Consider the following 20,981-nt stretch of genomic DNA (forward strand, 5'->3'; position numbering starts at 1 on the left):
TTGGATGAAACACCAGGCACTATGGGCCATGCTCCAGTTTCCCAACAGCCCTATTGTGCAAAGCATTACATCTATAATCCAATCCACTCTCGACCAAAACCCAAAGTCAAGCTCACTGTACTGTCATACAGCCATGGTCTCGTCAAAGTGCCTCACGCTGCTCTACTACAGCTTATTCCACTAAACATACTGTGAGTCAAGTCAGCAGGAAATGCCATAAAACATGCAGTGTGTCTCAAGGTGTGGGCCATCATGATCAACCAAAACAGCTTCAATAATCCTTGGAAGGTGTTTAACAAATCTTTGGAACTGTACTGGACAGATGAACACCATTCTTTCGGGCCCTAAATTCTTCCACGTGGCCCTAAATTCTCCGCTATTTTTTCCTGCTTCACCATGACGCAATTCAAGATACTACATCATGCATCACGTGGTGGGCTTTCCCTGTTCACACAAGGCATTGTGGGATACAAATTTGAAACGAGAGAAAAATGGAGGGCGTGAGTGTGTGAATGAAACGTGAAAGACCGACTACAGTAACGGAAAGCGAGAATAAAAGACGTTATGTTGCGAAGGAAAGGAAACGCAGGACCAAACTAATAAATATCGGCAGTCAGCAAGTACCTCGGTGTGATCAGCTGTTCGTTTAGCGACAGAATGATGTAGCTATCCGTGCAAGCTCAAGGTAAACCTGTAGATGGCAGTAATGCAACACTGTGGATGCCAGCTGCTATGAAACCCAAAAGAAGAAGACGCAGGTAAACCTGCACATGCGCACACGGACTTCCTCTGTCTGCTTGACTGCACAAAGTGAGTGATTTCATGCACATTATTTGCTAGGGAATCCCCTCAAATTGAATAACTTCCCAGCCACAGAATGGCCTGATATTTTGTGAGATATTACAGAAATAAACATATATAACAATGACCAAATTTCAGAGGCAACTAAATTTCACTGATTTTATGAAATTGAAAGGCCGTCTAGCTTTAATTCTGGGGCTCCACTCCGAGCACAAAGCTATCACATTTAATCCTCATAGGTGAGGTAAAAAAATACTTTTGAAAAACTGCAAATTCTTAAAGCCCTGAGTGTCTACGTTCATATGAGCCATTAACCACTACTGTGGCCTCTGGTAAAAAAGAGTTACTGTGTGATGAATTAGAATTTTATATTTACATTATATAAGAGCACGACTCATTCAATAAATTCAGAGCAATTTGGTCAAACACACTTATAATTTCATACATTTTTCAGAAGATATCTGAGAATCTCAGAATCAAAGTGATCCCCATAAGTCATCATAATAACTTTCATATCAGAATTAAATTCTGATTCACAGAAAAAGCTCCATGTGAAATTTGAAACTCGGCTAGACACTTGTTGTCCTGCATGGCCTCAAGTTTGAAACATGGGTACTCTTTTTATGGTAAATCTAAGTTAGCAGACCTGTTGGCATCGTACGACAGTACCAACTCTTCTTTTGAGTTTAGGTTATCTTCTGTCTTCTAGAAAGCAAATCTTCTCTTCCATCCATTATCTGTAACTGCTTATCCTGTACAGTGCTGCTTGAAAGTTTGTGAACCCTTTAGAATTGTCTATATTTCTGCATAAATATGACCTAAAACATCATCAGATTTTCACACAAGTCCTAAAAGTAGATAAAGAGAACCCAGTTAAACAAATGAGACAAAAATATTATACTTGGTCATTTATTTATTGAGGAAAAAGATCCAATATTACATATCTGTCAGTGGCAAAAGTATGTGAACCTTTGCTTTCAGTATCTGATGTGGACACACACACACACACACACACACACACACACACACACCCCGTGCAGCAATAACTGCAACTAAACATTTCCGGTAACTGTTGATCAGTCCTGCACACCGGCTTGGAGGAATTTTAGCCCATTCCTCCATACAGAACAGCTTCAACTCTGGGATGTTGGTGGGTTTCCTCACATGAACTGCTCGCTTCAGGTCCTTCCACAACATTTCAACTGGATTAAGGTCAGGACTTTGACTTGGCCATTCCAAAACATTAACTTTATTCTTCTTTAATCATTCTTTGGGAGAACGACTTGTGTGCTTAAGGGTCGTTGTCTTGCAGCATGACCCACCTTCTCCTGAGGTTCAGTTCATGGACAGATGTCCTGACATTTTCCTTTAGAATTCGCTGGTATAATTCAGAATTCATTGTTTCATCAATGATGGCAAGCCGTCCTGGCCCAGATGCAGCAAAACAGGCCCAAACCATGATACTATCACCACCATGTTTCACAGATGGGATAAGGTTCTTATGCTGGAATGCAATGTTTTCCTTTCCCCAAACATAACGCTTCTCATTTAAACCAAAAAGTTCTATTTTGGTCTCATCCATCCACAAAACATTTTTCCAATAGCCTTCTGGCTTGTCCACATGATCTTTAGCAAACTGCAGACGAGCAGCAATGGTCTTTTTGGAGAGCAGTGGCTTTCTCTTTGTAACCTTGCCATGCACACCATTGTTGTTCAGTGTTCTCCTGATGTTGGACTCATGAACATTAACATTAGCCAATGTGAGAGAGGCCTTCAGTTGCTTAGAAGTTACCCTGGGGTCCTTTGTGACCTCACCAACTATTACACGCCTTGCTCTTGGAGTGATCTTTGTTGGTCGACCACTCCTGGGGAGGGTAACAATGGTCTTGAATTTCCTCCATTTGTACACAATCTGTCTGACTGTGGATTGGTGGAGTCCAAACTCTTTAGAGATGGTTTTGTAACCTTTTCCAGCCTGATGAGCATCAACAACACTTTTTCTGAGGCCCTCAGAAATCTCCTTTGTTCATGCCATGATATACTTCCACAAACATGTGTTGTGAAAATCAGACTTTGATAGATCCCTGTTCTTTAAATAAAACAGGGTGCCCACTCACACCTGATTGTCATCCCATTGATTGAAAACACCTGACTCGAATTTCACTTTTAAATTAACTGCTAATCCTAGAGGTTCACATACTTTTGCCACTGACAGATATGTAATATTGGATCATTTTCCTCAATAAATAAATGACCAAGTATAATATTTTTGTCTCATTTGTTTAACTGGGTTCTCTTTATCTACTTTTAGGACTTGTGTGAAAATTTGATGATGTTTTAAGTCATATTTATGCAGAAATATAGAAAATTCTAAAGGGTTCACAAACTTTCAACCACCACTGTACAGGGTTGCAGGCAAGCTGGAGCCTATCCCAGCTGACTATGGGTGAGAGGCAGGGTACACCCTGGACAAGTCGCTAAATCATCACAGGGCTGAAACACAGAGACGAACAACTGTTCACACTCACAGTCAATTTAGAGCCACCAATTAGCCTAACCTGCATGTCTTTGGGGGAAACCAGAGCACCCGGAGGAAACCCACACAGACACGGGGAGAACATGTAAACTCTACACAGAAAGGCCCCTGTCAGCCACTGGGCTCGAACCCAGAACCTTCTTGCTGTGAGGCGACAGTGCCAACCATTACACCACCGTGCCACTGGAAATCTTCTCTTGCTGTTTTGAATTACATTTTCTTGGCCAACAAAGACACAAAGACTGCCACTCCATTCTACTGCAGTGTTTGAGTTGATGCTTAATGAGTTTAGTTTCCACGGTTACGGCAAACGGAACTAACTCTGTGTTCACTCCGTAGTTGTCCTTACAGCCGTCATTGCTTATCGTCCTTATTATCTCGGGAGGAAAAAACTGCTTGAAAATGCTTCCTACATAGACAGCCTAAGTCTAATTATTATTATTATTATTATTATTATTATTATTATTGCACCACACATATTTAATACAGCATGTTTTAGGAAAGCCCTGTGATGACCTGGCGACTTATCCAGGGTGTACCCCGCCTTTCACCCGTAGTCAGCTGGGATAGGCTCCAGCTTGCCTGCGACCCTGTAGAACAGGATAAAGCGGCTAGAGATAATGAGATGAGATGAGATGTTTTAGGAATTCTGTCCTAATATATAGAACAAACCACACTAAACACTATCTAAAGTGCAATAACACAAACAACACAATCTCTCTAATCATTGGCAAAACTTTACTGTATAGTATAGTATAGTATAGTATAGTATAGTATAGTATAGTATAGTATAGTATAGTATAGTATATACCATAACTGATACAAGTCTCAGGCAACCAGTCATCTCTCTCTTATCAAGTACATGATTTTAAACGGATGTACAAACAGCAGAAAAGCCTTATATTACTTACAAGATAGTGTATCAAGCAGACAGTGTAAAAAGCACATAAATGAATATAAAGAATCAGAGAAATGCCTATATACCACTAAGGTAACAGTCTTGCCAGAACAAAGGTGCTGAAGCAGAGCGAGGGACAAAGATAGGAGGACAGAAAGAAAAAGACAAACAAAGACCAAGCGTGAAGCCTTACTGACAGCGACACAAAGCAATTACGATAAAACATTTCACTCTGACGGCTACCCTGCACAAAGCACTTAGAGATACGCACACCTCCCTATTCACAAAGCACTTACTGTACACACGCACACATGCAGGCATGTGGAAAAATGCACAGAATACTGTATGTGACTACACTTTTGTACCAGTATGTGTCTCTAAAGGAAATCACAATCCATCCAGGACAAAAATCCATCCTGGGAAAAGCATACAAAATTGCATTTAAACAGCTGCACTACTTTCGCTTAAGAAATCAGCTCAACCACATTAACTGCTCGCTAACAGTCTTAAAGTCGAGGGGACGGTTATTCTTCATGCATGCTGTGCTTGACAAAAAAATCATGAAACATGAAATAATTTTCCCCATACGCCAGATGTGGTCACTCAACCGAGACGTTGTTAAGAAGTAATGAAAATTCGTCTCTTCAAAAATCTGTTCAATCAATTTCTGAAAACATGTCTGTAGCTTTAAGGGCTTTTAGACACTGCAAACGGTCAGTTTCTCTCTGCTCCACTTACCTCTGCTACCGTACACATAGGCAAGTATAGCACAGTTTTTGATAAGGCAGGGGAAAAAACAAAACAAAAAATGCTTGTGTCTTTCACGTGGTAACCATAGTAATGGCAACACGACAGATGTCCAAGTCCAAAAATGACTGTGCTGTTATAGGTAACCAGAGGTGGACAGTCACGAAGTACATTTACTTGAGTACTGTACTTACGTAAGTACACTTTTTGAGTGTCTGTACTTTACTTGAGTATTATTATTTTTTTAAACTTATGACTTTAACTTCACTACATTTGAAAGACAAATATCGTACTTTTTACTCCACTACATTTCTATCAAGGTCGTCGTTACTCATTACTATGAAGCAGTTTTGAAAGTGGATGTTTTTTTTCTTTTCTTTTCTAAAACGTGATTGTTTTTTTTCACAGGTGACACTGAGACAGCCTATCAGTAATCACTAAGGTCAAGTCACATCCACAGACTGTATAAAATCAAGTTCAGTTTCTCAGCAGCATTATTTGAACACGATCAGTTGATGGCAGAATGGAAGGAGGCGGTTTTTCTGGAGAACGCACGCACCCATGGCTATGGACCCTTTTCACGTGACGTCACGACAAACGCAGCCGCCATTTTGGACGTGTACTACCAGTAGTTTACCACAGCCAGCATTGAGGAACGGCAGCAAAGAAAGTGTTTATTTTCAGCAAGACTTCCATCATGCCACTATATTGTTGTGCACCTGGATGTAGTAACCATCAACAAACAAGGCAAGGTTTATCATTTTATCGGATCCCGACGGAGAAGATGGATAGCGGCCATTAACAGATTGGCAGCCCTCGGCATACCAGCGCTTGTGTAGTGACCACTTTGTTGGAGGTAAGACGAATAAAATTAGCCAGAAAAGGCATTACATTACTGTTAACATTCTGTGGCGGCGAGTGTGTAACCAAATAGGCTAAAATAACCCATTGTAACCTCTTTGTTCTTCTGTAGTAGCTATTGTTGACTAGCTAATGTCAACAACATCATAGCTGGTATGTTACTGTAGCAATGTTTACGTTCAGTCATTTGGATGACTGTTAAAACCTTTCAGTCTCAAGTTTTTCCTTTACTGCATTTACTAGTTTACTGTAATTATGATCCGGCAGCTATTTACACCGGATCCAGTATAAATAGCTGCCGGAGCCAACGTCCGAGAATTAAGCAGCGCGCTCCGGCTTGCTCCCGGAGTGCTCCGGCCGAGGTTCCGGAGCTCGCTCCGGCTTGCTCGCCCTCAAATTAAGCGGCTTGCTCCGGAGCAAGCCGGAGCGCGCTGCTTAATTTGAGGGCGAGCAAGCCAGACCGCGCTGCTTAATTTGAGGGCGAGCAAGCCGGAGCGAGCTCCGTAACCTCGGCCGGAGCACTCTGGGAGCAAGCCGGAGCGCGCTGCTTAATTTGAGGGCGAGCAAGCCAGAGCGCGCTGCTTAATTCTCGGACGTTGGCTCCAGCAGCTATTTACACTGGATCCGGTGTAAATAGCTGCCGGATCATAATTACAGTAAACTAGTAAATCCAGTAAAGCCGGAGCGCGCTCCGGAACCTCGGCCGGAGCACTCCTGGAGCAAGCCGGAGCGCGCTCCGGAACCTCGGCCGGAGCACTCCTGGAGCAAGCCGGAGCGCGCTCCGGAACCTCGGACGTTGGCGTGTATGTGTATGGCGATGGGTTTTTAACGACATAGGTATACAGATCATGTGGGCCGAAGTCAGGTAAAGACAAGGGCTTCGTGTACTTCTGTACGTCAGTGAACAATCCTGGTGGAAGCAGGTAAACGTCGTTCTCTAAGCCTGCTAACCTCAATTTTTGCAAATACCTCTCCCTCTACTCGCCCTGTAAATGCCCTACGTCGCTGGATAGTGAAGGTGTTTTCTGCATCTCGCTCCTTTTTCTTTTATGTTTTTCGTTTGTCGCCTTCAAACTGATTCGAGCCGAAGTCCACTACATGTCCAAAATGGCGGTCGCGTTTACGAAGGTCACGTGACTGAAAAGGGTCTATAGCTAGAACCCATGTTTCAGTTTTCTGAAACGATTAAAGATTCGTTTTGTTTTAAATGTTTGCTTTGTTTGCCGAAAATGAACCACATCATGGCCTACAAAAACTCACCATCCGATCTGCGGAAGCATATTGAGGTATGTAAATGTTTTATTCCAAGAGAAAGCTTGCAGCGAAGTTGTCTGTGCTTTTAGAGCTAGCAATAACATTGCAATAGCTGTGCAGTCTGGTTCGTCAAATGACTTTCTATGGATTTGCCTGCCAAGTTGCCATAGCCTTGTTCATGGCTAATGTTAACACATGGCTAGTTAACTTGGACGCTGTTAGTTAGCATGTAAAAACGGAGTTATGCTAACATGAATAACGTTAACTTATCTGAAGTCCTTTCAGAAATATGTTTTAGCATAATCTTGCCAAATAAACAGAATGTAGAAATCTTTCTTTTCTAGTAGCGTTAGCTACCCAATATGATTTTGAGTTTGAAAAGAGTTTGCTAGCGTGTCAGGTGGAGCTTCACTTCACAACTTTCACTTGTATTGGAGTAACATTTGACCAGCAGGATCTGTACTTTGACTTAAGTAATGAAGTTGGGTACTCTGTCCACCTCTGTAGGTAACATGTCAAGTCCAGAAAATATTTCACCATATACACTGTTAGAAATGGGGTACAGTAGGAGTCCATTTCTGTCCTCCAAGGTACAATCTACACTAATGTACCCCCTCGGGCTCATTATTAGATCTCAAAGTAACTATGTGTACTTTTTAGGGCCAGAAAGGTACATATATGTGCCCAAGCAGCATATAAAGGGGACTAATAAGTACCTTAGAGAGTAGTGCCCCAGTGACAAACTACTGTACTCGTAAAAGTACAATAACATACTTTATTTTCTGAGAGTGTACCAAAAAAAAAGTTTGACCACTTTGTCATGAATTATTTCAGTAAAATATTTCAACAGCCCTGAATTCTCACTGAATATACATTACCTTGCAGAGGTATAAAATACAACCCAAGTTATAATTTTTCAAGTCTCAGCAAAATTTGCAGCCAAATGTATCTAAAAACAAACAAACAAACAAAAAGCTCTAAAACAACAAAACACTGAAAAGCAGAGACTCGTTTTTCTTCATTTTCTCAGTCTTTGCATTCTAATATATTGGCTAAAAGTCTGAAGGTAAAAAAAATTCATTTTCATTTTCTATACCACTTTTCCCGTGCGGGTCACAGGGAAGCTGGAGCCAATCCCAGCCGACGTCAGTACACCCTGGACGGGTCGCTAATCCATCGCAGCACCAACACAAAGAGACAGACAGCCACTCACACACCTATGGGCAATTTAGAGTAGCCAACTAAACTAATTGGGTGGCACGATGGTCTAGTGGTTAGCACTGTTGCCTCACAGCAGGAAGGTTCTGGGTTTGAGCCCAGTGGCTGACGGAGCCTTTCTGTGTGAAGTCTGCATGTTGTCCCCGTGTCTGCGTGGGTTTCCTCCGGGTGCTCCGGTTTCCTCCCACAGTCCAAAGACATGTGGTTAGGGTAACATGGGGCAGCCATGGCCTGAGGTTGGACTGAAGTGCCCTTGAGCAAGGGCACCTAACCCCCAGCTGCTCCCCAGGTGCTGTAGCATAGCTGCCCACTGCTCTAAGTATGTGTGTGTGCTCATTGCTCACTTGTGTGTGCATGTGTGTGTTCACTACTTCGGATGAGTTAAATGCAGAGGTTAAATTTCACTGTGTGCTTAAGTCTGTGCTTGAGTGTACATGTGATAAATAAAGGCTTCTCTTGGTTTCCTTTCGGCTTCTTGGCGAATTGAACCTGAAGGCGCAGTGGTTAGCGCTGTCACCTCACAGCAAGAAGGTTCTGGATTCGAGCCCAGTGGTCGACGGGGGCCTTTCTGTGCGGAGTTTACATGTTCTCCTTGTGCCTATGTGGGTTTCCTCCGGGTGCTCCGGTTTCCCCCACAGTCCAAAGACATGCAGGTTAGTTCAAACGGTAAAAACAAAATATGAATGTACAAATGATTTTAAAAACGAAGTTTGACAATATTTTTATTTAACGGGTACAAAAAGAAAAGCAATACATTCTAATCATTCTAATAAAGTCTAATAATTGTTTTTTAAAAGTCCATTTTACAATTTGAAGTGTACTTTTAGTGCAACATTTTAACATCAAATAAGCTTCAGAGTTTGTAACTGTCGTTTTTTTTAATGTTAGAAAAATATGTCATTATAACGGTGATATCTCAGAGAAGTGGATTAATTAGTACTTTTTTTTTCTTTTAACAGATCCGACACCAAACTACGGTAAACAGCACAATATACAGTCTGTACAAAATATACACGATGCACTCTAACACTAAACTCCTCTGACTGTCAGAGAAACACAACGCCGTGGGCCACCACTGCTCTAAAACTTCTTTCACTCTCTCTCATCATCCTCCCTGTCGTCTGCATCCTCTCTCTCTCTTTCTTTCTTTCTGTTCGTCCTTCCGATACATCACTCTTTCCCCACATGTACACTTTGTTCCTCTCCCAGCTTCTCCCCTGTGGTGTGTGTGTTTTGCTATTTATTCTCACTCCTTTATTCGCATGATGTTTAATTCATCAAAGCACCCGTTTACCCAACAGGCAATGTAGTTCCTCCCCCCCCTTGTTCTTTCACGCATGCTATGACCCCCAGGGGAACCCCATCTGCCCCTACATCCATCCTCTGTCCTCCTCTCTCTGATCTTTCCTTGTCCCTGTCTCTACATCCACCATTTCTCCTACACTTTCTCCTGTCTTCTGCATATCATTTCCATCTCAACTCTCTCTGCTTCTCTTCTTCACTCACTGTCGTTCTACTTTATTACTTCTCTTCTTCTTCTTCTTCACATTTCTGTCTCTCTTTTACTCTTCCCATCATGAATTTCGCTCTTTCCTCTCATTCCCTCCTCCTCCTACAGATGCCACTCTCTATCCCAACCCTCTTTATTTTATTACTTCTCCATTAATTTATTCTTTCTCCTCCCTCTCTCAAATTGTATGGATTACTCAACCTCTTTCCCCATTTCTTGTCTTTGGGTTTTTGTTTGTTTTTTTTCCCAAGGTGTGGCGTTTACATTTTCACACTGTCTGTTCATAAGTCAATGTTTTTCTCAAGGGGTTTTAGGAATAATGTGCCACACTGTTGCTTTCTTTTTAAATATTAAACATATAGCCTATAACCTGCTTTTCAAAATCAATTCATTCATCTTCAGCAAGCACTTTATCCTGGAGCCTATTCTGGGAACACCAAGTGTCAGGTGGGAATATACCCTGGAGGGAACACCAGTCTATCACAGGGCACCATACACACACACACACACACACACACATTCACACCTAGGGACATAGCCAGTTCACTTATCCGTGTGTTTCTGGGAGGTGAGAGGACACAGGAGAACCCAAAGGAAACCCATACAGACATGGACAGAAACTCCACAGATAATCCGCCAACCCTGAAGCTGTGAGGCTGCAATGCTTTCAGAATGCACATTAATATTACATTTACTTTCAATTGATTATGCTGGTTTTATTCACAGAGTTGCATAAGATTTCCATACAAATTTCGAGAGGTCTTGAATTTCCGTGTGTGACTGATTTCAGGAATAAAACACTTAGGGGTGTGCTGTTATAGGAAAATAATCAATGGCAAGGTGCTATGATGTGGCCTGATATGGCGTTACTGTTACCAAAACCTGGAGTGTTTTATTCCTCATATATGAATGAATGAGGGGCGGCACGGTGGTGTAGTGGTTAGCGCTGTTGCCTCACAGCAAGAAGGTCCGGGTTCGAGCCCCATGGCCGGCAAGGGCCTTTCTGTGTGGAGTTTGCATGTTCTCCCCGTGTCCACGTGGGTTTCCTCCGGGTGCTCCGGTTTCCCCCACAGTCCAAAGACATGCAGGTTAGGTTAACTGGTGACTCTAAATTGACCGTAGGTGTGAATGTGAGTGTGAATGGTTGTCTGTGTCTATGTGTCAGCCCTGTGATGACCTGGTGACTTGTCCAGGGTGTACCCCGCCTTTCGCCCATAGTCAGCTGGGATAGGCTCCAGCTTGCCTGCGACCCTGTAGAAGGATAAAGCGGCTAGAGATAATGAGATGCGATGAGATGAGATGAATGAATGAACCCTTTATTGTCACTGTTACCAGTGAAATTGACCATCAACCTTTCCTTACAGAGGGGGAACAGGACAGGAAGACAGGGATAAAAGAAAAAGAAACAGTAGTAACACGAGGAAAGATGAGGAAAAAAAGAACACCCCCCACTATGTTCCTATCAGGAGTACAGTGTGGGAGCATTTAAAAAACCTCCGCACAAGCACACAATAACACAAGTACAGTTTAAACCTGGGACTTGACGGGGGGGGAAGGAGGGGGCAAAGGGGGGAGGAGGGGAGGAGGTAGAGGTAACCAAGTGCAAGCAAGCAGCCATCCGCTCCTGCAGCCATGCAAACGGCGCTGGTCACGCACCCGTTTGTCACACTGGGGGTGAAAAACGGCGGCCGCGGAAAATTGGGGAAGGAATGCGAAGAATGCGAGAGTGTCTCCCAGCAGTGACCTTCTGGGGGAAATGTTACCCCAGCAACGGCCTTGATCGAGGCCAGTGCTGTTCAGGGAGCCGAATGTCGATAAGATAGAGATTGTTTGGTCTTTCGAACAGAAGCAATCTTTACACGTCCACACCACTCGTCCATATCTGTCCATTTCGTCCATATCTGTCCATTTCTGTCCATTTCTGTTCAATTCAATTCCATTTGGTCTCCGAAATACTTATTCCTTGCAAAGCTGAAAGTGTCTCCCAGATGACAACCATGTTGTGGTACAAGTTCTATAGCCACAGTCTGAGTGCCGACAGCTTTTCCCACCGCTTTAATCATATCGGGCAGCTTTGTGGGGCTCTGAACAGCTGTCACCGTTGTCTGATTTCCTCGATATACCAGGCAATGCCTAATCCAATCAGCAAAAGTCTGGTAATCATGGTTCCGAATAGGTAGATATCTCCAATGTCCTCCACAGACGTTCCGGCAGGACAGGTGGGCTCCCCTGAACCCAGAAACTGTGTCAATTTCGTTAGGAGACCAGTTTATCAAATCCATACTTTTTAGTTTAGAAATTCAATGCGGAGAGAGTCTCTCAAAAAAAAAAGTATAGGCAGACGAGACGAAACAAAGAGCACAAGCAGGAAAAAAAGGAGAGGAGAGGACAGGAGAATGCGACCGCCTTCCGTGAGAGCACGGAGGAAAAAAAAAAAAATATATATATATATATATCACAGCAATTAGCCAATTATTATGGTTTTATCAATTAAAGAACAACAAATCATACTTTTTATCCACTTATAGTTACATTTAATATTGTTTATGGATGTTCCACAATGTTAGCTCCTCTTATCATTTCTCACGTCATACCAGCTATAAAAAGTCATTCCCTCACCCGTGTCTGTTTTCCAGAGGTGGACAGTAATGAAGTACATTTACTTGAGTACTGTACTTAAGTACACTTTTTGAGTATCTGTACTTTACGTGAGGTTTTTTTTTGGAAACTTATGACTTTAATTTCACTACATTTGAAAAGACAAATATCGTACTTTTTACTCCACTACATTTCTATCAAGGTCCTCATTACTCATTACTATGAAGCGGCTTTGAAAGTGGATGTTTTTTTCTTTTCTTTTCTAAAACGTGATTGTATTTTTCTGCAGGTGACACTGAGACAGCCTATCAGTGATCATTAGGGTCATGTCTTGTCCATAGACTGTATAAAATCAAGCTCAATTATTTCTCAACAGCGTTATTTGAACACGATCAGTTGATGGCAGAATGGAAGGAGGCGGTTCTTCTGGGGAATATGACCCATGGCCATACCTGGAACCCATGTTTCAGTTTTCTGAAAGGATTTAAGATATGTTTCGTTTTAAGTGTTTGCTTTGTTTGTCACAAACGAACCACATCATGGCCTACAAAAACTCGCCGTCCAACCTGCGGGAGCATATCGAGGTATATAAATGTTTTATTCCAAGAGAAAGCTTGCAATGAAGTTGTCTGTGCTTTTAGAAATAGCAATAATGTTGCAAACGTAGCTATACAGTCTGGTTAGTCAAATGACGTTCTATGGATTTGCCCACCAAGTTGCCACAGTCTTGTCCACGGCTAATGTTAACACATAGCTAGTTAACTTGGACGCTGTTAGTCAGCATGTAAAAACGGAGTTACGCTAACATGAAAAACGTTAACTTATCTGAAGTCCTTTCAGAAATATGTTTTAGCATAATCTTGCAGAATAAACAGAATCTTTCTTTTCTAGTAGCGTTAGCTACCCAATATGATTTTGAGTTTGAAAAGAGTTTGCTAGCATGTCAGGTGGTGCTTCACTGACTAGCTAGCTTAACGTTAAACCACCATGATGGCACAGCATGCGTTCATTTTGTGAATTCACATTTCTGTTTTTGGTCACAGCATTAGGTTTTGGAAGCATTGTGGCAATAATACAACAATGCGTTGACAGAAAATGTACTTTTAGTACTTAAGTATTTTTAAAAGAAAGTACTTCAGTACTTTAACTTAAGTAAAACTTTGACTGTACAACTTTCACTTGTATCGGAGTAACATTTGATCAGTGGGATCTGTACTTTGACTTAAGTAATGAAGTTGGGTACTTTGTCCACCTCAGCTATTTTTTCCCCTATCTTGAATTATGTGACTTGTTTACTATAGAACTACCTGTGGATTTGACATTACAATAGAAACAATAGAGCTTACATCCTGTTCATCGTTACTCAGCCTTACTCAACACTCAACACCTTCTGACCAGTCATATCCAGAATTCAGCAGTGCTGTGGTATAATTTATTCAAATTCCGAGCGTCTGTAATCTAGAATTTATATTTGAGAGAAACTTCTATTCTTAGTCTGAATGAGGAGAATCTGCATGAAACTATCATGATTTTAGTTCGGAAAGATATAATCTGTAGTCTTTTTGTCAGACGGTACAGGAATGATGAATGCCAAGTCCTAAGATTAAAATATAAATGTAGATAGCATAATTGTTGAATAGATGGTGAATAATATGGTTAATCTACACAATATGACTGACTTCCAGTCACAGAGTATGGAGGCCAGAATTGGCAGATTGTTTTTTCTTGTAATCCTGGAAGAAAGAAGTCACACAGCATGCTTCACAGCTTCTCTCTCAGACCAAAAAGACTGTTAACTTTTGAGTCAGTCTGGTGGAGTTGAATGAATTCCCATTCAATATTCAGGGCTTTCTGGCATTTTTGGACAGATTTCTTTTTTCAAGAATTCATACAATTCCATTGAATATCTTCATAAGACCCTGAGAGAGAGAGAGAGAGAGAGAGAGAGAAAGATAGAGATCGATTCCTGTGGAGGCTGTTCTGGCAAACTTCAGTGATGTAATTCGGTCATTTCCACAAAGCATAAAATGTTAGTTTTAGAGTTAATGCATTATTACCAGACAAAAAACAAGCACAGGGTGGCTGCGGGTCCTTAAAAAGTCTTAAATTTAATTTTCCTAAAATAAGGCCATTAAAAAGTCTTAAATTGTCTTAAATTTCAAACCCCGTGGTCTTAAATTTTGAATCTTAAATTTATGGAGATTTTACTCAGTCATATCATTAAAATGTGGTACACTTTGGATGGGGAAAAAGTTTAATCGTTTTTGATGCTTACAATTATACCGCGCAGGCTCCGAATCCACCGGTTGCTAGACACACGCGTGCTTGACAACCACTCAGTGCCTGATCTGTTGATGGAGGGTAGTCCAAGCCACAATGGGTAAATGTAAATTTAATGATAACTGGCTGCAAGATGCAAAATACTCGTGGTGGCTGAAAGCTGTACCCAAAGATGCCAACGAGGCATACTGTGTAGCATGCTGTAAGACTTTTAAGTTGGGCACAATGGGGATAAGAGCGGTGGACTTTCATATGAAGAGCGCCAAGCACGTTGCTTTTGCTAAAGGCCGCGAGCATCAGCCTCAAATATCCGACTTCAGCGCTGCCACCACTAACGGTCGTGGAGAAGAGGATAGATCTGCGAGATGGAAGAGAATATTGTGTGTGTGTGTGTGTGTGTGAGAGAGAGAGAGAGAGAGAGAGAGAGAGAGAGAGAATATTCTATTGCGTGCATGTGAGAGAATAGTATTGTTTGTGTGTGGGTATCGTTCCAAGTGTTTTAAGAAGTGCAAGTGAGCATACCTTTCAAGTGAGTGAGCCGAAGTTTCAGGTGTACGTGCATTCACATTGTTTAACTGTTGTTTTCTGCATTGTTGTTTGACCAAAGATGGAATTGAACAATTCTACTTACAATGTGACTCCCCAAGCAGAGAAAATAATTTAAAAAAAAACTGTTGCATTGGATTCTGTGTGTGTGACTTCATTCACATTTTCACATTGTTACACTGGATTCAAACGTTGTGACTGTATTCTGATTGTCACATAGTTATAAGTTTATCCTATCTTTATATTGTGTTCTGAGTGTGTGAATGCCTGTCAAGGAAAAGAAATGAAGTACTTCTACTAGAATAGTGTTTTCTGGTGAATGTTTACAAGAACAATAAGTTACATTAAATTATATAGTTTTTTTTTTTCAAAAGAGTACGTTTTTGCATGACTTTAGATTTGGTCTTAATTTTTTTTGGAACATGGTATGAAAAAGTCTTAAAAAGTCTTAAATTTAACTTGGACAAACCTGTAGCCACCCTGAAGCACTACATATTGAAGTACAAAATGTACATGAGTGCTTTTGAGACACTACATTCCCCATCTGTCTTTCCTTCCCTGGGAATCAGCAGTCAATCAGAGCTAGCCTAGGTGCAGAAAACACTAAACGAGACCGTCAGTGACGGTGTAGCTCACTCTGGCCCTGTCTAGTCCAAAAGGAATGATCTAAAGTGGGCCACCTTGCGCAATAAATGTTGCAAGCTATATACGCTATAGACAAGATATATATATATATATATATATATATATATATATATATATATATATATATGATATACGCTATAGACAAGATATACTGTATGTATATGAGCTATATACACCCTAGGAAGATCTATTTGACAGAAAGAATCCAAAATGGTGAGGAATTGACCGAGAAGAAGCGATTTTTGTTGAACTGCTCATTAAAGCTTAATTAGCCCATAACTTGATTAATAATTGTAATTAAGCAAATCTGGGTAGAAGTTATATGCACCCTAGGTACCCCTACGTTCATGCCAGAACGAATCAAAATTGGTGAAGAATTGAGAGAGAAGAAGCGATTTGTGTGGAAACTACTCGTTAGGGCTTAATTACTCCATATTTTCATTATTAATTGCAATTATGCGAATTGGGGTAGAAGCTATATGCACCCCAGGCAGACCAACCTTCCTGCCAAACAGAATAAAAATTGGTGAAGAATTGAGAGAGAAGAAGCAATTTTTTGTGAAGTGCGGACAACACCAGACGGACAATGGACAACACGATGGCATAAGCTCATCACCTGTCGGCCAGATGAGCTAATAATTTAAAAGTAGAAGCCTATAAAAAAATGAAATAAAATAAAAAAAAAGAGGTGGGACTTAGAGCACCTTCAGATAAATAAATAGTGCTATTCCTAAAATTGAACTAAAGTTGGTCAAATTTGTTTCTTACTGAACCACCTGTTGTTGTTTATTCCATCTATATATTTTTATTAAGTATTGTGATAATAAACATGCTGTAATAAAAAACAGGCTCAGAACGGTCCAAGAAAAAAACCCTGTTTGTGTTCTGTTGCTTCCACTGACAACTTATTCTTCTCTACAGCTATCCTCAAGCTTCATCCTTCCCTCGTTATCATCCCCTCTCTTCATCCTGTATCTCTGCCTCTGCTCTACTGCATCTCACTGACTGTAGCGCTACACTCCTTCTGACTATGTTAACTAATGAATATGAAGTTGCCCTGAAGCCTACACACAAATCCTCATACACACACTCACCTGTATAATTCTCTCTACAGATGCAGGTGTATCCTCCCTCCCTGCGCGTACACACTCCTCCGTTCAGGCAAGGATTCGAGTAGCACATATTAATCTCGATCTCGCAATAATCCCCGGTGAAGCCAGGGGGACAGCGGCAGCGCAGGCCTGCGATTGGGTGGATGGGCCGGAATAGCATGGAGAGCGAGGAGATAAACGGGGCCGAGCTATTGAAGCGCAGGACGCTGATGCACTTCATGTAGTTCTGACACGGCTCACGCAAACACACGTTATCATCAAATGGCAGCACCTGCAGATAACAACACAGGAGTTAGAAAAGTGTGTGCTTGTGTGTGTGTGTGTTTTGTGTAAGATAAAAAAAAATATTCCTTTTGGTGCTGTATGATTTGGTATGATTTGATTTATGTGCCTAGTTATTTATGTGACTGTTATTTCTGAGACCGTGATTATTGTACAATTTGTGTTTTAAAGGAACTACCTTTTATTTCATATTTTATTCTCCTTAAATTATTAGAGGATATTCAGCATTGAGAACAGAGAGGAGAGAAAGCAAGATTTGACAGCAAACATTGATACAGTTTTTCTTCAGTCTTGTACAGTTTTGCACTTTTTTTTAGTATAATCTAACATTACACTACATTACATGGTATTTAGCAGACGCTCTTATCCAGAGTGGCATACAAGTCCAAAAGTCTAATTATAAACATGAACATAGATTATAAACATGAGCATAGTGTACCTTTAAAAATAATAGAAAACACACCTGACCTTAAGCACTATCATACCTTTATACTAGTTACGCTACAATGACCTGCATAGCGCTTGTATTGTTTCTGCCTACCACTAGCGGCCTGCAGTGGCTACTCATGCGTTGCGTTTTGGTCTTTGCTTTCTACTTTATTGATTCCCGTGCAGATTTCCCCAGTACACAAATACTGATGACGTCGTCAGTATTCTCCGTAACCTCGTGGTTCTCGAATTTTCGCAATGTGACAACGGGAAGTGGAAAAAAATTGTTTATGAAGTAAACCCTCATCTTCCAACTTCTGCTACCATCAGTGGTGAGTAGGTTGTATTTTCTAAACATATAGCAGTGATAGCTTAAGTATTTTTCTTGATTACTGCCAAGTTTCATCGTAATCAAAAGACTAGCACATAGTTTTCTAACGTTAGCAAAACCAATGTGTCCAAGTGCTGCTGGCGGACGGACAAAAAGTAGGACAGAAATTAAGCAAGTTATGGTTATTTACAGGTGGAAGTTGTTGATATCGGTCACAGTTCTTCTCTTGTTTTAGTGTGTAATTAAGGGCTGAAAATTCCCTCGATTTTTCAAAATTAAAAAAATTCATAACTTTCTTAATATTTTTTTTTTTTTTTTATTAAGTTTCTGCCATTGCACAAATAAACTAACAATAAAAATAAGATATAAAATGAAATTATGTAATAAAAAACTTAGTAAACTTAATAAATGGCAAGGCAAACACAACAGAGCTAGGCTCCAATAACAGTGCCGCCTATATGACTAAAATAATTTCAACTAAATACTAAATAAATGAGATAATCTAATGATAATCATAAAACATGTAAATATGGACAACTCTTAAACAATTAATATAATAATTAATCAATATCCGAGTATTAATTAATAGCAACATTGCTTAAGTAGAAGAAGATTAAGAGAGGAAGAACATTTAGGACACAGGGATTTCCAGGTTAAAAAGTTAAATTGATTGTATGACTTGTCACTAGCGTCTTTATAAAACTTGAGCAAACGAGATTTGAATTGAGCAAGCGAAGTGGAGCTGCGAATAAAAACTGGGAGATTATTCCACAGTTTGGCTAATCGATTAAAGTAGGAAGCTTGGAAAAGTTTAGTACGACATCTAGGAACATGAACATCTAAGTCGGACGAATTACGCGTAGATCTAATAGACATTTTAGATTTAACAAAGTCAGTAATATTAATGTTGTAGTATCCTAAACGACATCTAAAATAAAATATGAGGTCTTTAGCCTCATGCCAGTAAGTTAAGGGCAATAAGTTAGTTTGCCTTAGCCTATCTATGTAAGGTACTTTATTTTGCCAATGTAGGTTAAGAATAAACTTGGTTGAACGACGTTGTAGCTGTTCAAGTCGCTGCATGCTACAAATAGTTTGGGGAGCCCAAAGTTCACTAGCATACCCCACTTGAGATCTGATAAATGTAAGATAAAGCAATCTCCTAGTTGTAAGACTGAAATTCTTATTTAGATGTCTACATAAAAAACCCAACATTTTATACCCTTTTGAGACAATTTTAATGATGTGACAGTCCCATTTTAAGTTAGATGTAATGGTTACACCTAAGTCTCTTTGTGATGTTACTTGATTTAGTGGCACACCGTCCATTTCATACTGATAGGTTATAGGTGATTTCTTTCTAGTAATTGACAATGCTTCACATTTTGAACTGTTATAACGGAGACTCCATTGCTTGCTCCAGACGCTAAGAGTATCAAGATCACTTTGAAGATTTTTTGCGTCATCTTCACAATTAATCTCGTTGCACAGTTTAGAATCGTCTGCAAATAGGACCACGTTGTTGTTAACAGCAGTGGGTAGATCATTCACATATACTAGGAATAGAAGAGGACCTAGTATACTGCCCTGTGGTACTCTAGAAGTAACGGGAAGACTAGAAGACGTCACTCCATTGATAATACATTTCTGGTAACGATCGCTTAAATAGTTTTCCATCCATTTAAGAAGAGTATCAGAAATGCCGTAGGTAGTGAGTTTGACAAGCAGTTTTCTATGCGATACACTATCAAATGCTTTAGCTAGGTCCAGATAAATGACATCAGTCTGAAGACCTTTATCCAGACTTAGTCCCACGTTATGATAAAACGACAACAACTGAGTAACTGTAGAACGACCCTTTAGGAAACCATGTTGTGCATCTGTAAAAAATTGGGCAATGTGTTCCATTAAATTGTTATACACGCAGCGTTCAAGCACTTTAGATAACACAGAAAGCAATGAAATCGGTCGGTAGTTGGTGACGTCCTCTTTTTTGCCCTTTTTGAACACAGGAACCACCACAGAGTGCTTCCATTCCTCAGGAATCTCTCCAGTTGCTAGAGATTTGTTGAACAGGTTACAGATAGAAGGACAGAGTTCTGTAGCACATTCTTTCAGAATTGATGTTGGAAGGCCATCAGAGCCAGGGGCTTTGTCATAGATAGTTGGTTCATGCATCATTTTAAAGGTCTTTTCTAGTGCTTTCTAGTGTAGTAGAAATGTTCTTAATCTAATAACTTTGATTTTTATTGTCACATGCCTATTTATACCTTTAATTAGCTTTTAGAGTAAAACCTTCTCAGGTAATGGATAAATACTAAAAGTAGCCTATGCCTGTGTTTTAAAGACCTTAGGTTTTTCCTACTCTAACAACGAAGATAATAAAACCAGTATTGAGGTATTTCACCTGACGTCACAGGGTCACGTGACGCCCCGGTGTCCGCCATTTTGAAGGTCAAGCTAGCTAATGTCAACAACATAGTAGCTAGTATGTTACGGTAGCAATGTTTACGTTCAGTCATTTGGATGACTGTTAAAACCTTTCAGTCTCAAGTTTTTCCTTTACTGTATTTACTAGTTTACTGTAATTATGATCCGGCAGCTATTTACACCGGATCCAGTGTAAATAGCTGCTGGAGCGCGCTCCGGCTTGCTCCCCCTCAAATTAAGCAGCGCGCTCCGGAACCTCGGCCGGAGCACTCCGAGAGCAAGCCGAAGCGCGCTGCTTAATTTGAGGGGGAGCAAGCCAGAGCGCGCTCCGGCAGCTATTTACACTGGATCCGGTGTAAATAGCTGCCGGATCATAATTACAGTAAACTAGTAAATACAGTAAAGGAAAAACTTGAGACTGAAAGGTTTTAACAGTCATCCAAATGACTGAACGTAAACATTGCTAAAGTATCATACTAGCTACTATGTTGTTGACATTCGCT

At 40.6% G+C, this 20,981-nt stretch overlaps 1 protein-coding gene across 1 annotated transcript in view; it reads right to left on the bottom strand.

The window, feature by feature from the left end:
• Window positions 1-20,981, bottom strand: part of celsr3 (cadherin, EGF LAG seven-pass G-type receptor 3) — a 151,601-nt gene that overhangs the window by 105,732 nt on the left and 24,888 nt on the right. The window contains exon 3 of the mRNA XM_060932172.1: window positions 16,989-17,277. Within this exon, the coding sequence (XP_060788155.1) occupies window positions 16,989-17,277 (289 nt within the window). The remainder of the gene's footprint in view (window positions 1-16,988; window positions 17,278-20,981) is intronic.

This window comes from Neoarius graeffei, chromosome 10, assembly GCF_027579695.1.
Source record: "Neoarius graeffei isolate fNeoGra1 chromosome 10, fNeoGra1.pri, whole genome shotgun sequence".
Classification (NCBI taxonomy): domain Eukaryota; kingdom Metazoa; phylum Chordata; class Actinopteri; order Siluriformes; family Ariidae; genus Neoarius; species Neoarius graeffei.